This window comes from Coloeus monedula (assembly GCF_965178545.1).
Source record: "Coloeus monedula genome assembly, chromosome: 3".
Taxonomy (NCBI): Eukaryota; Metazoa; Chordata; class Aves; order Passeriformes; family Corvidae; genus Coloeus; species Coloeus monedula.
Window position 1 is genome coordinate 92,136,748 of NC_138783.1, and position 26,391 is coordinate 92,163,138.

Here is a 26,391-nt window from a genome sequence, read left to right on the forward strand (position 1 = left end):
AACTAGTCCGTGACTGAAAAGTTCCCGTACACTGAGGACTTGGTGACACCAGAGTAATTCAGTGCTCAGTAACTGACCTCTAAGAGTAGTGTAGCTTGCAGCCATGTCATTCATTCCCCTTCACATTCAGAGGCTATAACCATTGGTTGTTGCTCCACAGGTGTTTTAATTGGCATGTAACATTAATCTCAATTACATCTGAAATTCTCGTTTCGTAAATTCACCAGAATAGTCTCTCCAAAAACCATCTGAGGGTTTTTGTACACTGGTGCTAAAAAGCAGGTTTGTTAAAAGCAGACGTATTATTGCATTCTCTCCAGAGGTCTTAATGAAATAGCGATAAAAGAAGCAGTTGGGACTTCAACATGGCTTTCCATGTGGAGGGACTGGTGGCCATAGTTGTCTTCTACCTGGCAATCCTGGCAGTAGGGATATGGGCTGCTTGGAAAACCAAGAACACCGGCAGTGAAGGAGATCGCAGCGAAGCTATTATAGTCGGTGGAAGAGACATTGGTTTGCTAGTTGGTGGATTTACAATGACAGGTATGTAAAAAACCACCTTTTTGTTTCCTAGCCAGCGTATGACTTGTCAGTTTTCCATCTAAATCAATTGCAATCTGTGCGTTGAATAATGCAAAATGGGGAAAATACATATACTTTTTATCCAATTGTTTAGTGAACAGCCAGAGGTAGCATCTGTATAAAAACAACAAATATTTGTAAATCTTACAGGAAGAATATATTTTCATTAGTGTTCATTGCTTCCATATTCATCTGTAGATCAGATATGCTTGGAACAAAAGTATGGAATTAATGTAGATGAATAAGAAAGTTTTAAAATAACTTATTGTTTTTAAAACCATCCAAATTTGTGCATTAGTTTTGGGTTTGTTTAATCTGAGTAAAACAAAGTTTATAGAGAAGGAGATTGGTGGGGAGGGGAGGGTGTGCAGCATAAATTAACTTTCGAAAAGAAAACTGGCATAACTCCAAACTTGTAATTGTACAGATTTCAGCAAACTTATTCTGTGGATTCTTTTAGCTTCTTTTTCAGCAGTTTGACAAAATAGTGCATTACTCTCAATAGTAGTATCAGTAAGAAAACCCTGGGTGAAGGAAGAGTTCTTCACTGATTTTGTAAACATTGCTCTCTGACTCCCAGAGCCAGTCAAACCATCTGTCTTACCTGGGTAAATAAAATATTCACAATACATTCCAAAATCTCAAGGCTTGTATTATGGTATTGGAACAAAAATGCATTATAGGAAGAGTGAATCCATTATTATTAAGGCAATTTAATTTTTAGGCATGCTTTTTTTTTTCTTTATTTAATCTAAATCCTATTCGGGCAAACCCCTTTCAATTGTCAGGTTGAATTTATCTGACTATATTTATGTTTTGCTGTTTTGTCCCGTTCTGCTTTCAGAATTATCTAATAGGGAAGAGCCAGGTAAAACTTGGGCCAAAATTCTGCATTCTTTATTTGAGATAAATTCACATTCTTTTGCAGGGGCATTTTGCTCATTCAAAGACTGAATATTTAGATACTGAGTAAAGAATGTAAAAGACAATAAAGTTTGAATACAGTTTGATGTTCTACTTTTTGCACTATGCTGTAATTTACTGTATCACGCATCCATCAGCTACTGATGCATAAGATATGATGAGATTCTGCTCACAGCAAGAGCTGGTTAGACTGCTTTCTGCTGAATGAAATGTTTTCAAGAGCACTGAAACCAGAATATTTTGCAGAAATGTTTTCAAGAGCACTGAAACCAGAATAGTGTTTGGTTGCCACAAAACACTAAAAATTAAATAGGGGGAATCGAGATAAAAAAGGCTTTTCCCACAGAAGTGGCTACGACTTACAGCTTTGCATATAGAAGACACAAATTCTGGTTTCCTTAATCCTATTTTGCAGGAATATTTTGTGTAACAGCTGAAGCACAGATGAGACCTGAACTGGGATTTCCTATATCTCAGGCAATTTCTATAGCCACCACAATTCAGACCCACACCTGTTCATCCTGTATCGTGCAAGCTCTAGAGATGGTGCAGTATCTCATCCTTGCAGTAGAATATCAGACTGATCCCAAAGCCTTTGAGTAGCTAAAACTATCATGGATTTTATACTGTCAGGCCTGACACTCTTTTCCCCTATGCCTTCCTTAAATATGGCAATTAAAGCTTGATATGGCAACTAACCTACACTTTGAGCTGCAGCAAACCACGCCTGTCACATAAAGCCAGATGTGGGCACAAATCTGTTCAACCAGGGGTTAGTCTGAGTTTTGTCTCCGTGAGGGTGTTTGGGACACTCGATTTCAAAAGTCGTAATAAAACAATTATGAAAGTAAGCTGATGAAAATCTGCAATAATTTTTACAGGTTTGTAATTTTTACAAAATGGACACATTATTCAAGGGCATACTTGCTTTTTAAAAAATGATTGATGCTGATTTTGCACCTCACAACCATGACTATGCACAATACATGATTATTCCAACACTGTCTTTATATTTTTCAGGTTTAATTGTCTAAGTGTAAATTATAAGCAAAGCCTACCCAGCAAAAGGAAAGCAAGAATTTTTTTAAAGTTCTCCAGAAAGGAAATTGTTTGTATGTACATGAAGCACTTTGGGTTATGAGATAAGGCCTTATTCTATCTTTTTTGCCTGAGGCAAGCACTACAATGTTCCACAGGTATTGGCTATGAAAGTCGTAGAAGTTTCTAGGGCTACTTAGTAGAAAGGATGACAGCACTTAGCCTATAAACTTAAAATAAAATTCAGAACATAAGCATCAAAGTCAAGATTCCTGAGTAATGATAGTTGATTTTCTAAACAAGATTGAATAATCTTAAAGCACTACCTACAAATAACAGCTGTGGATATTTTTGGATATATACTATGGTCCTGAAGAAGAAAAAGCTGTATCAACCAGCTACTGAAATGCTGAACACAAAGCCTGTTGAAGGTTGAGTGTGTCTGCAAGTACAAAAAATAGAAAGAGTGAAAAGGTTGAATTGTGGAGGGATCACAGCATGTCATATTAAAATGAACTAATATTGTACCATAGTAGACACATATTTAATCTGTGTATCATTTTTACATAATTATAGATAAAATGTTGCATTAAATACTAGGCTTCCTTATTTTGGTGAATGAATTTTTTAAGTGGTATCTGCAACAAACTTGAATCTAATTGGATTTTGGTGATTGAGTTTAAACCTCAAAGGAAATAGTTGAGATTACATAACTAAATGCTCACAAGCATGACCCGAAAGGTAATAATCTATTGATGTAATTTTTGCATTTTAGTTGGATAGAGCTACATATCCTTCCACATGAAAAAGAAACATTACACTATTCTATTTTATTCTAATCCTTGGATCAGAATTTTCATTTTACAGAACTTGATAAGTTTATTAAATAACTTGAGTGGTCAGACAAGGAATTGTTCCAAAGAAGTGCCAAAAAATTTGCTTTTCTAATATATATCAAGAACTCAGAGATCAACTTCTGTGTGTCTCACGGGAACTAGAAGAAAAATTCCACTCCTTACCCTCAGTATTTGATCATTTTTTAGGGTGCATGTTTTAAATGGATTTTGGTATTTGCTGCATTTTTGTTGTTCTTCAGACAGCAGGCAAAGGGAAGATTAAAACAGATTACCACATGAATGCTTCCATAGATTATTAAATATTGTATTCCTTTTGGCTGATTTAGGTAAAAAAAAAGAATAATTTCACCAAAAATAAAGGTATTAAACTAACTTCAAATTGTGGCTTAGCAAATGAGGATCAGAAAATTAATATCTAAGGTTGAAATCTCATCCTATTTTATCCCTTTATTTCATTTCTACTGTATTTACCTATGTCAGTGTACGTGCTGACTACCCATTCACCCCCTCAGAAGAAGACATATAACACCTTCCTAGAGGTCTGTGGTCCTTGACAGATGTTCCAGAACAGTCATGTGCACAGAAAAATTGATCAGCAGCAATTTTTCAAACCCCAATCCAGAAATCAAGAAATAAAATTAAAAATAAGGGCTAAATCTTCATGCCACCTTACACAGCAATATCTGTCTGCAGGGCAGACAGAGGAGAGTAATGACCCCTACAACATCACACAGAAGGGAACCGACTTTATCTCCTCCAGAAGAAAACAAGGGAGCTAGTCATGGCATCCAAGTGCTCCTTGGAGAACACCTGACACCTCTGTAGCAACCCTTGGCAAATCAATGCTGGAACTGGAAGCCCCCTTCACTACAGCTGCAGCAATGTTGGATATCTGTCCTTGACAATGGGATATTATTCCCACCTGTAACCAAGTATCATTCATGTAGAATTCATGCTTATGAATTTTCTGGGGAAAGAGACAAATATACTTCCTTTTCTAAATATTTAGTTTTGATATTGTATACAGCTGCTTATTCCATAAGACTATGCTGCTTGACACACAACAGGCAACACACATCCCAGGTAGCCATGGACTTAAGGTTCAGTAGTGGTCTGTTGAAGGCTGAGTGGTGTTGCTCAGGGGTTCGTGCTGGGACCAGTATTATTCAACAGCTTTGTCAGGGACATGGACAGTAGGATTGAGGGCACTCTCAGCAAGGTTGCAGATGACACCAAAATGGGTGCTGTGGTTGATAATCGAGAGGGAAGGGATCCCATACAGAGGTACCTGGCCAAGTGTAAGAGGCCAAGTGTTAAAATCCTCCACCTGCATCAGGGCGAACCCAAAGATGGATACAGGGTGGGTGAGGAGCAGATTAAGAGCAGCCCTGTTGAGAAAAACTTCGAATCACAGAATTATAGAATCATCAGGATTGGAAGAGACCTTTAAAATCATCGAGTCCGACTGTCAACCCAGCACTACCACTGTAACCCCTAAACCACATCACTCAGTGCCAGATCCAGATGCCTCTGGAACATCTCCAGGGATGGTGACTCCACCACCTCCCTGGGCAACCTATTCCAAGGCCTGACCACCCTAACAGTCAAAAATTCCTTTCTAACATCTAACCTGAATCTCACCTGTCTCAGCTTAAGGCCATTTCCTCTTGTCCTTTCACTGCAGGCATGGTAGAAGAGACTGGCCCCACATCACTACATCCTCCTATAAGGTAGTTGTAGAGAGCAATGAGGTCCTACTCTTCTCCAGACTAAGCAAACCCAGCTGCCTCAGTTGTTCCTAATAAGACATGTTTTCTAGACCTTTCACAAGCCTTGTTGCCCTTTGCTGGACACACTTGTGCACCTCGATGTCCTTTTTAAAGTGAGGGGCCCAGAACTGGACACAGTACTAGAGATGCCAAGTACTGCAGCATGATATCTTTCCTGGTCCTGCTGGCTGCACTATTCTTGATACAGGCCAGGTTGCCATTGGCCTTCTTGGCCTCCTGAGCACTGCTGGCTTGTGTTCAGCTGCTGTTGACCAGCACCCCCAGGTCCTTTTGTGCTGGACTGCCTTCCAGCTACTCTGTCCCCAGCCTGTAGCACTGCCTGGGGTTGTTGTGACCAAAGTCTAAGACTTGGCACTTGGTCTTCTTGAACCTCAACTGGCCTCAGCCCATCTCTCCAGCCTGTCCATATCTTACATTCCTGCAGATCAACACTCTGACCCAACTTTGTGGTATCTGCAAATTTGCTAGTGGTAGACTAACTCTCCTCATCCAGATCATCCGTAAAGATACTAAACAGGACTTGGCCCAACATTGATCCCTGGGACAGGCTGAGAGAGTTGGGGTTGTTTAGCCTGGAGAGGAGAAAGATCTGTGCAGACCTGAGAGCAGCCTTACGGTACCTGAAGGGGGCTTATAGAAAAGATGGGGATCAGGGCATGTAGTGATAGGATGAGATGTAGAGGTAGGGAACTGAAGAAGGGTAGATTTAGATTATATATTGGGAAGAAATTCTTTACTGTGAGGGTGGTGACACACTGGAACAGGTTGCCCAGAGAAGGTGTGGATGGCCCATCCCTGGAAGTGTTTAAGGACAGGTTTGACAGGGCTTTGAGCAACCTTGTCTAGTGAGTAGCATCCCTGCCCATCACAGAGGGGTTAGAAATAGAAGAATTTTAAGGTCCCTTTCAACCCAAACAATTCTACAATTCTAGAACTCTGGCAAACAAAGTATCATACTCCCCTCTATCTTAATTCACACTGTCAGGAGTCACAAAATCCCAAATGTTTGACAATTTTTTATGTAGATGATGTATTCGTGTTCTTCTCGTTAAGAATCAGCCTTAACCCATCTTCCCCATGTGGTCCCATATGGGCATCACTCACCTCTAATCTCTATAGTACACAACAGATCTTGATAACCAAAAGTCTACTCGTAACAGGTCTCCTTGGGTCACTTCTTTTGTTGCAGTCTTTCTCTGCATGCACATCCCTCATAAAAGTCCATTATACCATTTCCAACAACAGAATGGTCCATTTCTGTGCTTCAAATTACTGAAAGGGGGACAATTGTAATTTTTTGGTTGCTGGAGATCTTTGATTCTAAAGCCATGGTGAAATTCAGCAAAATACCCTCTAGTAGTACTTGAGAGATATCACAGTCAAGCAGACAAGAGTGGTTATTTAGCTCTTAATGAAATTTCTTAAGGAATTTTATCAAATTTTCTTAATTTGTTTTTCTCTCAATTGTTTGTCTTAAACACAAAATCAAGTTTGCTTGTACCGTGGTGGATGATGGGAAAATTCTGAAGAATGTTTAAGGAAAATACATTTTGAAGTATTGAGACTTTCTACACAGAAACCCTAACTACTCTTATATGAGAAAGTAAGGCTTCTGACACAAACCAAAACATCATTACAAAAATCTAGGACTTGTAATGGTCTTTCTGCCCTTGTTCAAAATGCAAACCTAGATTTATAAAACTTGCTCATTATACATTAGAGATAATCAAAAATGTTTTTGCACAGGATCTGCAAACAGGAAGAGATAAATTTTATTACTTGATTTGTTATGAAGTATTTTTGCAGATCTAATCGCCATACACTTCTGTGTTAGAGTTTTTCTCTCATATGTACAGTTGATCCCAAATTCTCAAATGTAGAAACTTCCCTTAAAGGCAGAGAATCAACTCATTAAGTGTCAGAGGTTGGTATATTAAAAATACTGCTTTTTAGAGAGAGAAAATCAGAAATATTGGAGATAGCACATATCCCTTATGGAATACAGCTCAAGGAAGCATAAAATAAATGAATCAAAATTTAGAACTTTTATAGCAACAAAAAAAGCACCACAACCCTACATAGAAGTATTCTGAGAACTCAGAGTTTATTAATATGCCTTATATAGCAACAATTTAAAGTGGAACAAGGTTTAAAGGCTTTTTTTTCATGAAGGCTCTAGTAAATGAAGTGTTCATTAAACTTCTGCCTAATTTAAGTGTTCTTCAGATCCCCCCTTATACTCCTTATTCTCCTTCATTTGTACTAACACAAAAAAAATAATGGTAAATAAGTAGTGGGGGACTCAGCCCTCACATCTTCACTGACTATACAGAGACTTAGACACTTTGATGATGGCCTCCATCCATTTGACTTCTTTTTTCATATGCTTAGGCTGTAAATTCAAATTAGGACTGCCTTTAATAGAAGGATGCCATGCCTGGCACTTGTATTGTTCATATAATAAAAAATAACTGTATCATACATAATGACAATTTTATTATACAGTGTATGAGCTTTTCTTTCTTTGTGGACATTAAAGACTTTTCCATCTCTTCCTTTTCAGCCACATGGGTTGGAGGAGGCTACATCAATGGGACAGCAGAAGCTGTGTATGTCCCAGACTATGGTCTAGCTTGGGCTCAGGCACCTATTGGATATTCCCTTAGCCTGATTTTAGGTAAGCAAAGATTAAAACTAGTAGTCCCTCATTTTAAAGAGTTCTGATGTCAGGTCCGTTACTTGAAATGAAACAACTAGAGTCTGATAAAAGGATGCTGATATAAACTGGATCCCTTCTGCTGGTAGGTTTGGCTATTGAAAAAAACCACCAGAAAATCTCTATAAATAGTTTGATATCTCAAGTCTGCTAAACTCCTTGTCAAGACCTATTTGATTATTACAACCATATTGTTCGGGGCAGGGGGGGTGGGGGCAGGGGGAGCACTGCAGAGAAAGGAAGTCCATAGATAGACCATATATCTAGCTGCAGAGCACAGACAGGAAAGCATTTCTGTAGGTATGATCCATACATGAAGGTTTGAGGGGAGGAATTTTTTATCCTTCTTTAAAAAAACTAATAACCAAAATTACAAATACAAGGTTGGGAGAAATATTGTTGCTTCAGACTGGAAGTATTTAAGATTGATGTAATCCCCCTGTTTGTTCTCTATACGACTTTTTTTCCTAATTTTTCAAGCAATTTAGTTTTAGAGGTTAGAATACCTCCTATTTCCTTTGACAGGTGTTTGAACATCCTAATAGATTATGGGTTTTTGTTCTTCTTTAATTGTCTTTTGCAATGATGGCATGACAAGTAGAATAAGAAAAGGATCCATTACCAAATCAAAAATAGCAAAAAGAAAAAAATGCTGGAGAATTTCTGCATCTACCTGCCTAAATACAACATTCCCATAAACACTATAAACTGTGATGACAGTGTGTAAGCCAGTACCTGCTGTTCAGGGAACTTGATGAAATGAAGAAATATGAGTTATAAAAGGCAATACATAGAAATTCAGAAAATCTTCTGCGCAATACAGTGAATAAATGACATATCTTGTCATGAAGAACCTAGTTAAGGGTTGCCAAATACCATACAGTATATCTTATTGGGAACTGACAGGTTTTCCAGTTCATTATTATACCTTATACAGCAGTTTTACTGTGATAGAGGTCTACTTGCTTATAGTCACCTGCAGATCTCAACTACACAGTTTTCCATACAAGGGCTCTTTCAGCTTTCCTGAGAGAGGTCCTTTTTTTTCCAGAGACAGAAAGAATTTGAGGAGGGGAGGTCTTTGCACATTTGGGTGCATATCCAGCCCATATACCAGCCAGGCAGAGCAGAATTGTGATATATCAAAATTCCTGAACATCCATAAGTGAAGTAAGTGTATGACAAATATTCATGGAATCTGACACCTGCAGAGCTCAGAAGACCTCTGACCTATCCTGCAGGTGTAGTAAAGTTGTTTGAAACATACATAATAAATCTGAATTGTCCTGAAAGAATCAGATTTGCTGTGTGTACACTAAACTACAGGTGAAATTCTATTTCTGATTCAGGAATCTCAGACAGTTTTATTTTTAGAGAAGGACTATGTGAAAATTCATGCTGGATTCTGGTCTAAGAATCAACAGGATTAGGTAGAAAAGCTATTCCCTTAGGCTAATCCAAAATTAGACAAAACTCTGACAGTATCCATAATGGAAGATTACATAAACTGAGCCAGAAAAAAGAAAAAAGCCTTTTATTTTATTATCAGACCAGAGATACTAATGGAGTGTGTGTTTAAGTAATTCTGTAGACAGAGATAAGACATTCCAGAGAATATTTTAACTGTGCTTTTTAACAAACAAACAAACAAACAAACAAAGAGTATTGGTGACTTTTTTGTACCCTTAAGTGACAATGAATGTTTTATCCCTTAATGGCAATGCATTTCTAAGCTGCAGCTGTTGTCTTACGCTGCTTTTTCTTTGTAGGTGGCCTTTTTTTTGCAAAACCCATGCGATCCAAAGGCTATGTGACAATGCTGGACCCTTTTCAGCAGCTTTATGGAAAAAGGATGGGAGGACTACTGTTTATTCCAGCTTTAATGGGAGAAATGTTTTGGGCTGCTGCCATCTTCTCTGCCTTAGGTAAGGAATAAGCAGTATAAATATTCATTCATTACAGGTAGAAATTATTCAGAATATTGGAAATGCATTAAAATTCTGGCTTAAAATGGTAACCATTTAAGCCAAATGATTCAGATGGTGACATTTCTAAGACCCATGTCAACTAGCAATTCAATCTCATAATGGTACCCCTTTATTATTTTGGTAAGGGAAAGACATGCAAAGTATCTATTCACTTTCATGTACCTTTAAGTCATCCCTCTTCAAAGAGCATGAAAGGATTTAGGAACAAAATTCTGTTAATAGTGAGGGTGACATGAGTGATTGCAAGTACCCCTTTTTTGTCAGATCTGACCCAGCTTTTCTTTTACATCTCTGGGATGAGAGAAGCCAGTCAAATTTTCCCTTAATGATATGCAACAGCATTGTCAAGGCATCTAAACAAAATAATCCTTTACATAGAGGAGATCTTCATATACAGAACATTGCATAACACAAATAATAGAAGTAAACCAGATGCTGATCAATAAATTGAAGAATTCTTCAATTCTAAATGGCTTTCTTCTTGCCAAAATGAAGAAAATACTTAGGATTCAAGAAAGGATTCGGAGAATTGGTGAAACTATGACTCAATAGAAAATCACCCAACTACTCATCCAGTCCTGAAAAAAAAATCAGCTTCCAGGGTTTTTAATTATATTTCAGGCCTGAATTTAGAAACCCCTTTAAGAACAGAGAAAGCCCTTGAGTTGAAGCACCAGTAATTGACTTTTACCAACTAATCATACTAATAATGCACATGCATGTGGTAATGCCTTCTAGCATAAGCTATTTTAAACAAAAAATAAACTTTGAAGGAACTCTCCAACTGCGCTCTGATGAACTGTAAAGCAATGGGGAGCTTGTTTACCACAATTTCATCACAAAATCCTTAAAACGCTAAGAAAAAAATGCATGCTGAGGTGATAGGAGTTGAATAACTTGAAGAACACTCAGAGTATTTGGAATATTTTTGATTAAGGACAAGCCATTCCTTTTTATTTCAACACAAGTGGTGTGAATACCTTTCTAGATTTATGTAACAGCCGACAGTTAAAGACTCTCAATGATTATAAAGGTCATTGTAGATTTTACCTATTCTGTGAATAATCTAGTTTCTTTTTTCACACCTATCTTCACTGATGAATGTTTAATCCAGTACTCTTCACTACTTGCTCTTCATCATGACTCCTTGCTTGGCAGGGTTGTAGATGGGAAACACAGGTCCTACAGCTGTGAAAGAGATCTGAGCTTGTAATCCTTAAGCACGTGAACTTTGAAGGCTCATTGCGCAGGAAAAACCACACCTGTCAGCTCCCAGAGGCTCTTACATATCACACACCATGCTGTCTTCTATGGCCAAAACTCTTCGAAATATGTGCTCCTGAATATCCATCTACAATAACTGCAAGCACTAGAAATTGTTGCAAGATGTTTCATTTAAATCATCCTAATTAGAAGGAGAAGAATTTTTTAAACAAGGTCTTAAAACATTGCAATCACTTGAAATAGCTAATACATCTATGGGAAATATAATCATCCTGATAGCTGCTGGAAGGGCAGTGCAGGAGGACACAAGCCATTCAGGAGGTTTCTTGAGTGCGCTGACAACTTCCTGACACAAATGATCAGGGAGCTGATGTAGGGAGGTGCTCTGTTGAACCTGTTACTTAGACCGGAAGAACAAGTCAGAGGTGTGAAGGTCAAAGCCAGATTTGGCTTCAGTGTTCATGAGATGGAGGGAACAAGGCAAATACCACAACTGCAGCTATAGACTTCAGAAGAGTAGAGATTGGCCTCTCCAGCATTCTGCTTGGAAGAATCCCATGGGAGATTGTCCTGGAGTCCAGAAGAACTGGTTGATATTCCAGGGTCACTTCCTCCATGCTCAAGAACAGCCCATCCTAACAAAAGGGAAAATGTGGACTGCTGTTGAATGGGATGGGTGGCAAAGGATGTGGAAAAGACTGAGGTAATCAGTGCCCTTTCTGCTTAGTTCTCTACTGGTAAGACCAGTTTTTAGGAATTCCAGGACCCTGAGAAGCCTAGGAAAGTCCAGTGCAGAGAAGGCTTGCTGGAAGAGAATCAAGTGAGGAAACTTTAAAATACACTGGACAGACGCCGTCTCATGGGACCTCAGGGGATGCATCCTGCAAGTGCTGTGGCAGCTGGCTGGTAGCATTGCAAGAACATTCTCTGAAGACTGTGGTAATCAGGGATGTGCATAGCTGCTTTTCACAGGCAGAACAAGAGAGAGTAGTCCTTACAGACCTTGAGCAATGTAAGGAAGGGTTGTTGGGACCCTTCTGTCCTCCATTTCCTAAGAACCTGCAAAATGACAGATGCCAAACTTAGACCAACAGGAGCTTCCCTTTTCCCATTCCCTTCAAAGGTGCAGAAAGGGTGTGCAGAATATAGAGGGGGGAATTATCAGTGCTGTTACTAAGTGCCAGACCAGGACCTATATATGCAGCTTAACAAAGGTGGGCCTTCTCATCAGACATGCTGTGACATACACACTAACATGCAGTGCTTTGGTTTTCCCCTTAGGTGCAACTATAAGTGTGATCATTGACATTAATGTCAATATTTCAGTCATTATTTCTGCCCTGATTGCTACAATGTACACGCTTGTGGGTGGACTTTATTCTGTGGCCTACACCGATGTAGTTCAGCTTTTCTGCATCTTCCTGGGACTGGTAAGTTTGGCTTTTTTTGCCCTACTTTGTCAAGGATTTTGCCCTGAACAGCCAGAAGGGCCAAGTGTGTCCTGGGATGTATCAGACACAGCACTGCCAACCAGTCAGACTCCACTCACAGAGTGCTGACTTTGAAACAGAGTCTGTATTTGCATCAGTGCACAGCCCGTACTTTGGAAATAGTGCTGTCCAAGAGGTCTGACTCTTTGGCTTTTTTCCAGCCAGTCTGGCAGTCCAAACACTCTTGCAATTTTTCTCCTGAGTACCTATCTGATTCAGAATAGGACTGGTGCTGATCCTTCCCTGTCCATCTATAGGACTGTGGCTCAGGCACTGGAAGGAGGCATCAGATGTACGAAGCTGTTGGTAAAGTAGTCCAGAAATGCTGGCACTGGACCTGCAGAGTTGATACTCTACTGCTTCTTTTTTCTGTGGTTGTCACCTGCTCACACAGCTTAGTTAACCTCCTGTTAACTTAGTTAACCTTCTTGGTTTTTCCCTCATTTCCTTCCACCATCCTTGGAGACCATAATATAGGAAGTCTCACCAGATGTTTTGGCTGTTTTAGTGTGGTAGTGTGAATATCCCTCATCAGCTATCAGTGATATGCTAGTGGGTAGCCTTTTATTTACTGCTGTTCTTTAAACCCCGAATTGAAAAACATCCGTGTGACAGGGTCCAGATCACAAGGGTGCAATCAAAGAAGCTGCTGTCTTTGTTTGCCAGTAGCAGTAATAGATGGTCACAGGCATGCAGAGAACTGAGATATGCTAAAACAAATGGAGTGGCTCAAGATGAAGGAACCAAATAGCACCTTGGGGGCCCGGCATTCTTTCTCTGCTTTCACCAGAGTTCTTGTGCAGCTCTAGGGAAATTGCTTCAGCCAGTGCTTACACAGGTGGTCACTAACCAGCCCTCTGTGTGTCCTTACTCTGTGTCATCTTACTGTGAGGACTATGGCCTTCAAATCATTTAATGGAAATGGTGCTAAATAGCCTGAAAAAGCAAATCCAAGTTCCAACTGGCTACCTCAAATGAAAAGTTACTCCAGACCTTCTTCTCCTCATATCTTTGTTATTCATCTGAACAGTGGGGAAAATACTGTCTCTTTCCCAAATGTGAATGTTAGTATTTGTGAAACATTAAGTTTCTACAGATGGCATGCATTACAGAAATTCCCAAAACTGGAGATAAATCAAAGTACAGAAATGCTCTTCCAGTGCAATCAACACATGAACTGCTAGAGAGCCTGATCCCATGGGAATAACATTAAAATCAGCAAGAACCTGATGGGGGGTGGAAAGCAAATGAAGGTCATATAGAAGTCTTCTAAATTATTTGATCTATAGCTTTATAGTGTTTTGTTTTAATCCAGCTTGGGCTCTTTATGTAATTTCCCATTTGAAATAAACAGCAATAATGTAATGCAGAAGAAACCATATTCATGAGCTCAAGAGTGTCATCAGTGAGGCTGGAAGACTCAGTATCTAAATGGTCATGCTCTAGGGAGGCAGTTTTAGATGAGATGGGACCCTCTCACAATAGGTGTCACAGCAGAAGATGGCAGACATTCAGTTATCCCAGCTTCTCCTCCAGGCCCTGGTGCAGTTTTTATTCCCACTGTCACAGAGCTTTGCTGCTCCTTCCTCTAATGTCTAGTTTCTCTCCTGTTCTTACCTAAGACAAAAGGCACGCTGTAATCACTCCTGTTCCTCCTTTCAGCCACAGCTTTTCCCTTAGTTTTCCATAACTTCTACCCCGGCCACTCCATGTGCATCCTTGTTTTTCTCTTTACAATCTCATGTAGTGTCTCTCCTTCCTTCCTCACCTTCCTGTATCCATGCCTGCAACTCTCATCTCTTTGTATTTATCTTGCCTGGTGAGACTTTCCCTCAGCCTGTGCTGTGTCCTAACTATTTACTATCTCCCCATCTGTATTATTAATTCCCCATTCTAAACTCTATATTTTCCCAGATAATTCCCAGGAATAGTTCAGGGCTGTCACTTTTGTCAGGAAAGGGAGTCTACATATATAGATGTAAACTATAACATCCCAGTAAACTGCAGGGCCAAAGAAAGTGTCTTGATTGGTTTTATTTACTAGTAAAAAGCTAGCCCTTGAGACCACAAAGAGCTAGGTTACTGTGAGGAGCTGGAATGGTTTACAAAAGCCCACAATGAATTTGCAATACAGTACCTATTTAATCCTGTGCTGTGGCATGCAGAGTCCAGATGGACTTTTAGATATTTACCCTACTGAAAATCTTAGCTAAATATGGCCAAACTACATCTGTTCAGAAGCTCATCACTTGGATATGTTTGACATTTGAGATTCAGAAACAAGAATAAAAAAATCTGTCTGAGATCCTTCTTCCCCCTGAATTTCCCAGGAAGGAGAATATTAATATCCATTAATTTTGACAATATGTTTATTTTTCTCTCAAAATATCTTGGAGACAGTTGAAAAATTTTGCTGCTTTATTGTGGTTTGACACTGGCCCAGCACCAAGCACCCTCGAGAGCCACTCGCTCACCCTCCCCTGCCTCAGCTGGGCAGAGGAGGGAAAACAAAAATAGTTAATGAAGGCTTCATGAGTGAGATAAGGACCAGGAGAAACACTTCAAGGGCAAAACAGGCTCAACTTAAGTTGTGAAGTGAATGTATTGCTAACAGAATCAGAGGAGGATAATGAGAAGTAAAATAAGCCCTTAGAACACCTTCCCCCCCCCAGCCCCTCCCTCCTTCTCACCGACAGCACAGGAGACAGGGCATGGGGGTTTGGTCAGTCCATCACCACGATTTTCTTCTACTGCTCTGGGTGAGGAGTCCTTCCCCTGTGAGGCTGTGGGCTCCCTCCCACGGGAGACAGTTCTCTGCAAATCTCTCCAACATGAGTCTGCTCTCACGAGCAGCAGCCACACCGCACCTGCTGCAACATGAGTCCCTCCCACAGGCACACAGCCCTCCCAAAACTGCTGCACCTTGTATCTCTCTTTCCACGGGGTACAGTCCTCCAAGGACAGGCTGCTCCAGCCTGGAAGCAGGGGCCTCTCTCTCCACTGGGTCTTCCACTGGGTCACAGCCTCCTCCAGGCATCCTCCCGCTCTGGTGTGAGCACCTTCCCCACCGGCTGTGGGTGGATCTCTGCATCCCCCATAGACCCATGGGCTGCAGGGGGACAACCTGCTTCACCATGGGCTGCACCACGGCCTGCAGAGGAATCTTGGCTCCGGCGCCTGGAGCACCTCCTGCCCCTCCTTCTTCACTGACCTTGGTGTCGCCATGTTGTTTTCCTTCACATGTTCTCACCTCCTCCTCTTCTCTGACTAGAATCCAAAACCTTGTGACTTTGTTTTGATTTTCTTCTTAATATGTCATCACAGAGGCATCACCAACCTCTCTCACTGGCCCAGTTTTGGCCAGCAGCCTGTCCATCTTCAGAGCCATCAGCCGTTGGCTCTGCCGGACATGGTGGGAAGCTTCCAGAAGCTTCCTCACAGAAGCCACCTCTGTGGCCCCCCTGCTACCTAAAACCAGGCTGTGCGAAACTGATACGTGCTCTTTCACAGAAAAGCTCAAGCAGAGAGTGAGAAGGGAATCTTTCTGCCCAACTGCTTAAACTGGCAAAGTTTAAATGAGAACAGAATTCTATGGTACGGGATAAACTGCCTGAACAACAGGCAGTGCTACAAAATATTCTTCATATATTATTGCAATAATTGCGCAACAAAATAGAGAAAGATGTTTGACTTTTCCCCTCCTTGCTCCTGTTGCCCCTATATACTCAACTGTGATCAGTTGTGATTGTGGGAATCTGTGTGGTTTTGGATATCACTGGATCCTAAGGATACTGGGCTTGTGAAGATCTAGTCCATATAGTGCAAAGCCTGGTTTTCACCTCAGTTGGAGTTGCTGAGTTTCTCCTCCACAGAAAGTCAGTTACTTACACGACTGCGAAATGACTTTGCAAGTGAATGTACATAAAGTCAGCTGAAGAAGGAATTGGACCTTCTGGCAGAAACCATCACTGGGAAGACTTTCTGATTTAGATAAAAAACAAACAGACTGAAAATGGTCAAGAGACACCTAGAAAACACCTGTGAGGCAGAAAAGTGCTGTAACACTGGGTTAGTATGAGTTCTGGAGGAAGAGAAATGAGGCTGTACCAACAGCAATCCTGTCTTTTCACAGTCTTTCAATACTTAGTTTAGTATTAAATTAAAAACAAATTCCCAAGCCTTCAGATGTGATGTCTCATACCTGTATACTGCCAGGTCCTGATGCTATTACATGGAAATTCGTATGTAGATATTTCTGTACTGTGTAGTCCAGGAAAGAGTGTAAACAATGTATAAGGTGGTTAGCTAAAATAAAACAAAGATGTATAAATGTGTCTTTGCTGCTAATTTTGCAGCTTGCATTGATTAATTCTCTGGTCATACTCTCCAGGCAGATGTGAGCTATCCACTCCCAATTTCTGTGGATTTCAGAGATGTTTCCACCTGCACATTATCTGAATTTTTGCAAATCATCTTGATAATTTGGTATTCAATCTGCAGCAAGTAAGAATAAGAAAACTAGATGAGTGTTTTTTCACAGATTTAGAATATCTTCTGTATACCTGAGCACATTGTTTCTCTTTGGTTACAGTGGATCAGTGTCCCCTTTGCTATGTCCCATCCTGCAGTAACAGACATTGGGCTCACGGCTGTGCACCAGGTGTACCAAGCACCTTGGCTTGGATCTATCAACTCACTTGACATTTACACATGGTTGGACAATTTCTTTTTACTGGTAAGTGGTGATTTGTATGAAGCATTTAAGCACTTACACTATGTTACTGTGACAGCTGAAAATAGTCGAGTCTAGTTAAGAGTTTCTATCAAACTGAAAACTTTTACTCTCTTGACTCCTACTTGATATTTCTGCACATTTGAATGACTTCAGTGACATATCAGCCAGCATTGCCAGGAATGCAATTTAAATATCATCAGGCTGAAAGAGCTGACATGTTAAAATTAAATAAAAGTGTGCAGCTAATGCTTAACTGATGTCATTGTTGGCAGAGGAATTCGTGTCTTGCAGAAGGCAATAAATATGTTACACAAATGATTAAATAGGCCTTAGCTATAGGTGAAGAAAAAGCTCTGCAGAGATGGATGGCAGGATGGATAAATTCATACATGCACACATGCCAGAATGAACCAAGGGCTTTCATTATTTAATACCTATATATTACACATGGGATCAGTGGTTATTAAGTACTTTCTATTAGAGGATCTAGAAACATGTGTTAACATTTTCCATTCTCAGTGTCCCTATGCAAATCTACACTGGTTTTATTATCATGCTGTACTTTGGGATTACATTTTCTGGCTTTTCTTTAAAATTCTCTCGGCCAAAAATCTTCAGGGTTTTCTTGTAATTGGTCTATTAAAATGTGTTATTTTATTCAGCATTCTCTCAGAGATCCAAAGTATGACATTAGCTCAAGTGGCTGTATTCTCTCCTGTAAGCCTGAAGGTTTCATCTCTGCTGTTGACCAAAGGAAAGCTCTGATATTTTGACACATTTTCTTTTAATTTTGTCTGTTTCATTATAGCTCAAGAAACTTCCACATGCTTGGAAAGCTTTGATAAAGGAACATTATTATTAAGGCGGCAAAGAAAAACGGTCATAAATAGCAAGTCAAAACCAGACTTGTCTGTGAAACATTTACTTAGTCCCTGTGTGTGCATGAAGCTGTATGAAACGCCTGTGTACACACTTTTTGGTCCAAATGCCTCCTGCCTCATTTAGTGTACAGAACTAGGCTATGCAATTTGCTTGGTTTTCTTTCCATGCTGTTTAGAGACAAACACCTAGTTACTTCGTGGAGGCTCTTCAAATCCTGCTCTCAAGACAGAATTGTTAGCGCTTGGGTTTTCAACCTTTGGTAATACTCTTGTGTCATATTTTGCAGAAATAATTTTAATTCTAATCAGGATCTTCAGTAACATATCCAAATAAAAGAGAAGGGTTTCCACCACAAAACAAAACTTTTCTCTTTTTTTGCTTTGTCTTCCATTTCTATTGGTATTGTATTTGCTTAAGGCAGTCATGACATAATTTTTCAGATTCCTGAGTTCAATGTACACAGCATGTCTCGCCTTCCATGGATGACTACATGCATTCACAAAGGAAGATAAAATCTTGCTTTGACATTGTATCAGAGTCTAATCTAATTTTAGTGGAAGAGTATTTGAAGGCAAATTCTTCAAATATGAAATATGAAAATAGTACTCTTCATAAAGCTTTATCAAGTCAAAAGATTTGGGGATTACAGAGACTATGAAAGTGCAAAGCTTTGTTGCTAACTGTATTAAAAAAAATAACTTGTTTAAAAGAATGGCATTTAAGTGGACTTACACAGGTTTGACATTGCTTGTGGGAATGAAAGTTGCAGTTATTACTGGCTGGCTGATATTCAATAAATAAATGAAAAAGTAGCAGTATGGCTTTCAGCATTCAAGTGATCCTTGTACGTGTTCTCTATATGGTGAAAGCAAAACAATTCAGTTACCCCCCAATCACAGCATGCTGTTATGTTTGTAGACATTAGGAGGAATTCCATGGCAAGCATATTTCCAGAGAGTTCTTTCCTCATCTTCTGCCACATATGCTCAAGTTCTGTCATTCCTGGCTGCTTTTGGCTGTATTGTGATGGCTATTCCTGCAGTACTGATTGGTGCAATTGGAGCATCTACAGGTAAATGATTAAAAATCAGTATTGCAATAAATGTAAAATGAATAGTGCAATAAGTGTATGAAAATAAATCTTATGTTAGATATAGGTGACATATGGTTTAGATAGCCAGGTGGCATCATTAATCAACTCACAACTCCTTCAACAGACCACACAGAAAAATAATGTTATAGAATATTTCTCTCAAAGGAAATTGTTCCTACCCCAGCGGATGAAATTAAATAATTTTGTACCTTCTAGGTATCTACCTATGTAATATTTCTATTCAATGTTTGAGTTAGATTCTGGTACTTTTATTTGGTGGTAACAGTAATAATTATGAGTGGCTGAGGGAGTTGGGGTTGTTTAGCCTGGCGAAAAAGAGCCTCAGGGAAGACTGTTTTGCTCTCTACAGCTACTTGAAAGGAGGTTGTAGCGAGGTACTTTTCCCACATAACAAGCAACAGAACGAGAGGTCATGGCCTCAAGTTGCAGCAGAGGAGGTTTAGAATGGATATTAGGAAAAAATGTCTTCACCAAAAGGTTTGTCAAGCACTGGAACAGGCTGCCCAGGGAAGTGATGGATTCACCATCCTTGGAGCTATTTAAAAGATGTGTAGGTGTGGCTCTTGGGGATGCGGTTTATTAGTGGGCTTGGCCGTGCTGGGCTAACAGTTCAACTCAATGATCTTAAAGGTGTTTTCCAACCTAAATGATTCTTTGATTTATCAGAAATTTCTTACCTTGACCAATATATCCTTGCCAAGGTCATAGTGACAGTGATCCCCATCACAGTGACAGTGTAGCTAAACTGTTAAAAATATTCTGTTAGAAATGTTTACATGGCTTTGAGCCCTGGTCGTAATCAAAGAGAGTAGTTAAACACATCACAAAGAAACATGGATCCTAGTCTCGTTTTATTGAATAAAACAACATTTATGAGCAATTTAAAGCTTTTTTTAGAGACAAGGAAAAATGCTGAGTAGAATTAAATCTGCCTAACAGAAACCAGTGTGATGCTGCCTCTCTGAAATGCCATCAGTCTGGCCCTAGTAACAGTCTGGTCATTGAATGTGCATGAAAATGTGGTAATATGAATAGCTCGCTACACATGAAGTCCAGAGGTGCTGACCACTAATGTTACTGATATCATACTGGTGTCCATATTACAGCTTGGAACCAGACTGACTATGGTGTCCCTGACCCCAAGAGCAAAAAAGAAGCAGATATGATTTTACCCATCGTGCTGCAGTACCTTTGCCCTGTCTATATCTCGTTCTTTGGCCTCGGTGCTGTATCTGCTGCTGTGATGTCCTCAGCTGACTCTTCAATTTTATCAGCAAGTTCTATGTTTGCTCGGAACATTTACCAGCTTTCCTTTCGGCAAAATGTGAGACAGTGTTTTCATTTTTACTTTTAGAGAAAATTTTAGGTGAGACCTTAACTAGATACATAGATGTGTAATATCTATGATACATAGACTGTAATTTCATAATGAAACACCTCATTCCTGTTCCTGCCTATAACTAGAAAAATTATTTAGTTACACAGTGTGTTGAAAAAACTGAAAATCATAAAAATAATTATGGTTGTGACTGATGACAGAAGTGAAAAAGCTGGCTTGGGGAGGGCAGCTGTCAAGAGTTCTTATGACACTGCAATTTATCCAAACAGCTAATTACTGTTGCTACAACCATAAGTTTTACTTAAATTCTTTGCAAAATGAGACATTTTTCTAATCTTTCATTTATCAGGAAATCATTTGACAACAAAATGGTCTAGTGATTTGGAATTTTTCTTAGGAAACAGAGAAGAAGAAATTCTGATGCTGACCAATTTTTTCTAGTTGAGCCATATTGTGATTTTATTTAAAAGTTATTTCTTACACTGATGTTTTTTCTCTTTGACTCATCATCAAGCTTTTTGCTATGTTCAAAGAGTAATGACTTTGGCAATAGCAATCATAACCCATAGGGTTTTTTCTCTGAGCTTGAGATGGAGATAGAGATATTAGTTTGTAATGATTATTGAATGAATCATGCAAAGCTTTCTTTTACAATTCAGTATTTTATATTGACTGTATATAAGTGTAGGCATATATGTACAGACATGAAGAAAACACCTAACATTGCCCTTTTTTTTGCAGGCTTCAGACAGGGAAATTGTGTGGGTCATGAGAATCACTGTTCTTCTGTTTGGAGCATCAGCAACAGCAATGGCACTGCTGGCTTCATCAGTGTATGGCCTCTGGTACCTCAGCTCTGACCTTGTTTATATCATCATATTCCCCCAGCTCTTGTGTGTGTTATTTATTAAAGGAACCAACACCTACGGTGCCATTGCAGGGTACCTGTTTGGCCTTGTTCTCAGAATAACCGGAGGAGAACCATACCTCTACCTTCAGCCCTTGATCTTCTACCCTGGCTGGTATCAAGATGATAACAATCTGTATATCCAGCGATTCCCATTTAAAACACTTGCTATGCTCACCTCCTTCTTTACTAACGTTATAGTCTCCTACTTAGCCAAATACTTATTTGAAAGTGGGACTTTGCCACCAAAGCTGGACTTCCTTGATGCTGTTGTTGCCAGATACAGTAGAGAACATATGGACAAAGCAACTCTTGTAAAAAGTGACAATATTGTATTAAATGAACTTGCACCTGTGAATCCACGACACAGTCTAACTTTGAGCTCAACTTTCACGAACAAGGAAGCCTTCAACTACGTTGATTCGAGTCCAGAACTGTCCAACACTGAAGATAATTAAAAAATCTCGTAGCCACAGGCAAAACAAGGAGAAGCAGGATATACTACAAAGAGTAGCAAGAAGCGTTTTATCAGAAGAAAAGCAAGAATTGGGAATAAAATGCCACTGCACATTCTTTAAGTTGTTTCTAGGAGCAGGAGCATCTCATGGGAGGAACTCTTTTCTGCTATTATCTAATATGTTGGATTAGATCACAGAGTGTTTACTAAAGTATACACTCAATCCCATTCTTTCCATCCAGAACTATATACTGTACAATTGAAAAAAAATTATAATTTAAAATATATGTAGCAGAAAATGTGCAACAGTTCTTAGCTAGGATATCTTATGGAGAAATTATAATACAGTAAGTCTGAAATATTATTACTCAGCATTTTATTGGCATTAAGTGAAAAATATAATGTCACAGCTAAAAGTGATTTATTACTAAAGAGCTAGTTGCTTGAGCAAAGACAGATAGATAACGTCCCTGGGGTTTTGGTCTGGTAATTTCTTTCCTCATAAAGAAATTTAAATAACACAATCTAGTATTTTATTATTCTTACAAGACAGCAAAATGCACAAATAGTAATAAATTCCTTATAGGAGTGCTAAACATGATATATTAATTTTAAAAAGTTAAAATTCAATCACCAATTTAAAATTATGTTATACCTGATGTAAGACAACCTTAAGCAAAATATGTTAATATAGGTGTTGTCTTTCTTTTTTTGTGGTTAGTGGCTGTCACCAAAATTCTTAGAGCAATAACTGGAGTTGAAATTCAGCTTGTGAAAAATGGCTCTTATAGAAAAACTCATATAAACGAAATAGAACTTTTCAGTGTTGGGAGAAGAAGCCTTATCTTGACTTATCATCAAAATGAACACAAGCAAAGCAGTCTGACACCAAGCAACTTCACCAATGGAATAAATATTGAAAAGTTAAAAGAGAATCAAGAAGGCTTGAAAAGAGAGATGAGAGGGTTTTCCTTGCAGAACAATTTTCACTTAATAAAAAAAGCTATTCTTAAAGATACCAAGAAGTCTTTTGGCTTGGTCTTGCTGGGATTACTCTGGAAAATCTACATTTTCCATAGAAAATAACATTTCCTCAAAAATTTCTCAAACAAACAGGCTTGCTGGACAGCTTTCCACATCTCTAAGTGTTTGCCTCTGAAAGCAGCTTGGAGGGGAACTGAAAGGAATGCCGAACCTGCCAACATAGTGAGAGGCACACTGGTGTCTTCCACTAAGTGCTGGACTCCTTCATTGGTCCCTGTCCTCCTGGCCACCACAGTGAGGCTGCAGAGCAGCAGCAGTGGCCAGGGGCAGACAAGACTTCACTCACAAATGGCAGTGCTGGCCAGAAGCAGCAAAGTGGGGAGATGAGGCCTCTTCTGACTTTGCCCAGGCCAGCAGGAACACGCAGTGTTGTTTCCACTTGCCCACGGCCAAGATGATTGTGTCTGTCCCCATTGGTATGTGCCTTTCTCAGCGGGAGCTCTAGTAGCTAGATTTCTCTACAATTAAGAGTTATGCTCCAATAATTCTTTTTAAAATCTGCGTATGACGCAAAATGTTCAGTTGCAATCCAGATATCCTCCTGTTGCTGGTCACTGGCAAAATTTCTTTTTTTAACACTCACAGCACGAGGAGCTATACTGGAGGATAGCAGATGGAAGAATAGGTTTTGCTGCTAAAGGAAGAAGCCATCAACTTGTGCATTCACTGTTGACATAAGCTTTCACAAGGCTGAATCCTTAGATATGTTTTGCTCCTTTTGTGGAGTCTTAACAGTATATATATATATTTAATATGTAGAGAAAATTAATTTTAGAGATGTTGATTTATTTTTTTTTCTCCATACTCTGCATTTAAAAATAACATTGCAACTCAGTTCTGAATATGCATCGTGACCTGCAGTACTACTGTGCTTACCAATAGGGAGTGTGCTCTGAGTGGAGGGAATCAAAACCAGGATTTGCACTAAAATCTCAGAAGAGCCAACATGGCAAACAAATGAAAAATTCCTGTGAGGTGAGTGAATAGGCCACAAATGGAATTCAGGGTGCTGAGTATCACAACCCAAACACGAGCCCAGCAGTATTAATTCACTCATGAACCACAGAAGAGAGATGAGGAAATAGACTGTATAGAGGAAAGAGGGGAAGAACAGAGCCGCTGCTGAATTATTCTCCATTTTCAGCCCAAATCCACTAGCCCAAATCCCTTCCTATGGGAAAACATCAAGTCACAGTTTTACCTCCTTACATAGCCAATGCCTTATGCTGCTGTTCCAAATTAAGTTAAAGGATCCCATTTTACAGTCACCTGTAGGCCTTCCTGAAAACTTTTCTCTTACCTCAGTTTTGTCCAGAAATTGCTAGAATTTCACTATGAGATGCTGCATAGTGACCAGATGCTTTGAATACAGCAACATTCCTATATTATTTATTTCAAAATGCCCAGCTGTGGGAAAAAAAGGAAAGAGAAGGGGATTGATCTGGAATAATTTAAGAAATTTTGATTGAAAAAAAAGGCTTTTTCTTTTGTATTCCCTTGTTGCCATAAAAATGTAAATGCTTTTAAAATGCTCAAAAAAAAGGTAGGTGAAAAAAATAAGTGTTAGTCCAAAAATTTCAAACTGGATGCTTTCAACATTATCAGAATATTTTACACTTTCTATCCTATAGAAATTTTTTTTAATTGATGTGATTTTATGCAGTATTCTTGCTTAGATGGACTACAAAAGCCAAACCAAACAGCCCCATGCAAAGTCTGTTTACAGGTTTTATTGCCTTAGCTCAGCTGTCCTACCATTAAATTTGCATAGAGCTGTTTATATAACCAAAGGCCATATCTGTGATTGATAGCTGTGGGGATAAAAAAAACCAAAAGCAAAATAAAGCAAAACAAACAAACAAAAAACCACTCTGTTACTTCCACAAGCAAAATGCCAACAGGACGTGATTCTTTAGGCAGATTTTATTTTCAGAGGAATCATCAGTCTTTCTCCCCTTTTGCAATTTGTGGACAGTAGTACTGTGCAGTAAATTGGATTTATAATCAGTGAAGAAAACAGCTCATTTTCAGACACTGAGGTTATTGTTTCTGAGCCTACAATTTTAAGATTAAATATTCATAACACAATCATACATTTTACTTTCACATTCTTAACATTTGTGAATAACATTTATTTGACAGGGGTGTATTACCTCCTTTGCATGAGATGTGTTCATAAAATCAAGGTTGATAACATAGCTGACATGTCAAAAAAGTTATTTCATCTCTACTTGTCCAAATGGGATGGTATACGTATTATAAACAAACCATACTTTTGTGAACCTGAACTGAATGTAAACATTAAGTGGATCAAATAAAGTCAGATTTAGTCTTTTATTTTCATATAGTAAAAGAATTTAGGATTTCAAATAGAAGTGTCATAGGAAAAAACTGTTACTCATTTTTCCTTCTGCCCTTCAAGTGTATTGGTCAAGTTTCATGTGCAGTTAGTAAGTTATTGTAAGTCTGCTATTAATCAGGGCAGTATTTGTGGATGTAGTTTAAAAAAAAAGTATATTTTTGTCTGTGTCAGAAATGTTATATTAAGACTATATTCAACAAAGCAGATAGGAAGCATAATATAGAAATATATGTTTTAACTTCATTTGTATTGTATTCAATAGTGTCCATGCATTTTAGGAAAATACTGTCTGGTTTTGGGTCTGTTTTGTCCATCTATTAAAAATAAAGACGTTTATTTTATTATCACTCAGCATCACCTGATGTTCTGTCTCACAAGCACAGCCCCACAGAGATGGGGTGGTCCTGGCAAAGTGAGGTCTGGCCCTCACCCGGGCAGTCAGCGTGGTCACAATGGCTCCAGCCCTACCCCAAAACCTGGCTTCCATGTTGGAAATAGAGCTCTCATTTCAGTTATCTCCTCCTTGTCTTCACAGTCACAAAGAAGAGGAGAAGCCCCTGAGCTCCAGGATAACCTACATCCAGTAGGATTCCCTCCTGCAGACCCCTTGCCAAGGACTTTTTACTTGGGGGTGTCATACTGGGACAGGGGCTGTGAGTTTGACAAGGAGCACAAAATACACTATGGGAGCAAGAACTCCCACACCTGGGGATTGCAGCTCTGATCCAACCTCTGTGTGAGCCTGCTGGAGCAAGGGTCTGATAGCTTTTCCCTTTGTAGAGGGACATGAAGTCATCCTGGGCATTGAATGTGTTATAATTATTTAGAAATACAAAAATTAGCAGATTGAAAATTAAATCTGTGCTTTTGTACTCCTATTAAGAGCTGGATCATCACAGGAAAGATACAAATGGGTGGCTTTCCAAATGCTAATGGCGTTGC

At 39.2% G+C, this 26,391-nt stretch overlaps 1 protein-coding gene across 1 annotated transcript; it reads left to right on the forward strand.

The window, feature by feature from the left end:
- Nucleotides 1–365: 365 nt before the first annotated feature.
- Nucleotides 366–22,044, forward strand: SLC5A7 (solute carrier family 5 member 7; the record flags this gene model as incomplete). The annotated part of the gene is made up of 8 exons (XM_082277752.1): nt 366–543; nt 7,755–7,868; nt 9,677–9,832; nt 12,401–12,549; nt 17,201–17,344; nt 19,145–19,298; nt 20,447–20,664; nt 21,421–22,044. The coding sequence occupies 8 exons, from the start codon at nt 366–368 to the stop codon at nt 22,042–22,044; spliced, it is 1,737 nt and encodes a 578-aa protein (XP_082133878.1).
- Between the last annotated feature and the right edge of the window lie 4,347 nt (nt 22,045–26,391).